General features: G+C 39.3%; 1 protein-coding gene across 2 annotated transcripts in view; it reads left to right on the top strand.

The window, feature by feature from the left end:
- Positions 1 to 1,632, top strand: part of NHS (NHS actin remodeling regulator) — a 199,161-nt gene extending 197,529 nt beyond the window's left edge. For both annotated transcript variants that reach the window (XM_018561729.1, XM_018561728.1), the window contains one exon: positions 990 to 1,632. In XM_018561729.1, coding sequence (XP_018417231.1) covers positions 990 to 1,551 — 562 coding nt within the window. In that variant the 3' untranslated portion in view covers positions 1,552 to 1,632. The remainder of the gene's footprint in view (positions 1 to 989) is intronic.
- Positions 1,633 to 2,211: the final 579 nt, after the last annotated feature.

Raw genomic sequence — 2,211 nt, 5'->3', positions numbered from 1 at the left:
CTGAGCGAGGCATATGCCTTTGGCTCGACTGAGCCGCTCGACCAAGTTCGGGAGCTGTACGGGCTATAGTGAATAGCCCGTACAGCAGCCCTTCGGTTCTACTGAACCGAAGGGGTCCTGGGGGCCAAAGTTACGGCTAGATCCTTCGGCTGCTTCGTGAATAGACCCCTGTGTGTTTGATAATAAAAACACATGAGATTGTATTTCTTGGACATAGTTTATCATAAGTATGTTAAGGTAATTGTTTGACAAGAACAAAAATCAATAAAATGTTTTGCATTTGATGGCTTTATATTTTTGACTGCAGTTTGATACTTTTTTTCACTACTTTGGGTGAATGAGTCATAGGACCAAGGTTTAGCGAACAAGAGAAATGCCTTTTCTCTCTGCAGGTACCAGCCTCTTAGATTAAGGAGAGTTTTTTGGTATGGTTTAGGATGTTTTAACTGTCTTGGAAGTTACTTAGGCCCCATTCACACCTAGGCGTATTGTAATATGCGCGTCTGTCGCGCGACCGTTACGCGTTTTTTTTACCACGATTCGCGGTAAAAAAGTCGCGCGACCGTCACGCGATTGCAAAGGCTACTTGGCAGTATCCAAATGGAAAACGCCCTACAAAACGGCCCAAAGTAGTCCCGGGACCTTTTCAGGCGTGGGCCGTTTTGTAGGGCGTTAGGGACGGGCGGAAATACGGCGAGGTGGGAACGAGGGCATTGACTACAATGCAATTTATATTTTTGACCGTTTTGTAGAGCGTTCGTTGAGCGTAGAACGCCCTACAAAACGGTCAGGTGTGAACGCAGCCTAAGAGTTACTTCTATTTTATAATTTATGTCATACATTTTCATATTCCCTAGCTTGTTAGTATTGTCTTATTAGTACAGTGGTGTAGGCTCTTTGTCTTTAATGTTGGTTGCTCTTTAGAACAAAGTTTCTGATGATTATTGAGGTGGCACCAATGTTAATCATTATTTTGCATTTTAACACAGATCTAAACGAAAAATTCTGGGAAGGAAAGATTCTGGAGAGGCCGCTGTAAAAAACAAAACAAAAGCTTTAACTGGACCAGCCCAGCAAACAACGCCAGGAGCTTCTCAAAGATCTGCTGGTCTCATTTATAGAAATGCCAAAAAGTCACATACATCAAATGAGGAGTTTAAGTTACTTCTCCTTAAAAAGGGGAGTAGGACAGATACCAGTTACCGTATGTCAGCTACTGAAATACTGAAGAGTCCAGTAACTCCCAAGTCACTTGGGGATTTGCCCCTAGAGTCTACTTCTGGTTTTGAAGAACCTTTACAATTGTCACCTAGCAGTGAGGCATTTTCCCCAGTGTCGCCGTGTACTCCTCGAGCCATGTCAGAAGGATTTACAATAAAGACTGCCGCTTCAAGAGTCGGAAGGTCTCGCGTGCCTCCTGCTGCAAGCAGTAGCCGTTACAGTGTCAGGTGCCGGTTATACAATGCCCCAATGCAGGCCATCTCCGAAGGCGAAACAGAAAATTCAGACGGCAGTCCTCACGATGACAGATCATCACAAAACTCTTCATAGAACTATAAATTGTTCAACTGCTGGATTGCCACAAAAAAGCATTACAGACATATTGTTGGTCATTATTTAAAATAATTTATATAAAAGCTCATAAAAGAAAAGAAATACCTGCACATTCAAAAAGCAGGCGAGAACAGTTGTATTAGTTTCCAATCAACGTTTCTGGAGAAAAAAAATTATCCTTTCTGTCAAAATATCTAAAATGTATAGAAAACACTTGTAGGGTGCTCTAAACATTAAGGGAGTAGAACAGCACTGATGAACAACAACCAGAATGGACTAAAGAAAATATTAGTGCAATTATTCATCATTTAATATTCAATGAAAAAATACATTTTATTGTATTTACCTAAGCTAAGCGTTTGTTTAAAAATAGTTACTCTTGATCTAATAAATCCACATTGATGGGGAAGTAATAGGGAAAAATTGCTATGGAATAACTACTCATATTGTAAAAAAAAAAAGTTGAAATATTTATTTGCTGAAGTGCTTCCCTGGGAACTAAGCAGATGAGAAAAAAAGGAAATAATTCTTGAAAATAGGTATTTTTGTACATTAGGGAATAAAAAATAGAGTAAGCTTTCAAAATAATTAAAAGATTGTAAATAACTTATTTTTGATAAACTTGTAAATAGGATTATTAACTAAAAGTGGATATGC

The sequence above is a fragment of the Nanorana parkeri genome, unplaced genomic scaffold (genome assembly GCF_000935625.1).
Source record: "Nanorana parkeri isolate BGI_ZX_2015 unplaced genomic scaffold, ASM93562v1 scaffold539, whole genome shotgun sequence".
NCBI classification, from domain to species: Eukaryota; Metazoa; Chordata; class Amphibia; order Anura; family Dicroglossidae; genus Nanorana; species Nanorana parkeri.
Note: the sequence above shows the minus strand (reverse complement) of the source record. Positions and strands in the feature narration are given on the sequence as shown.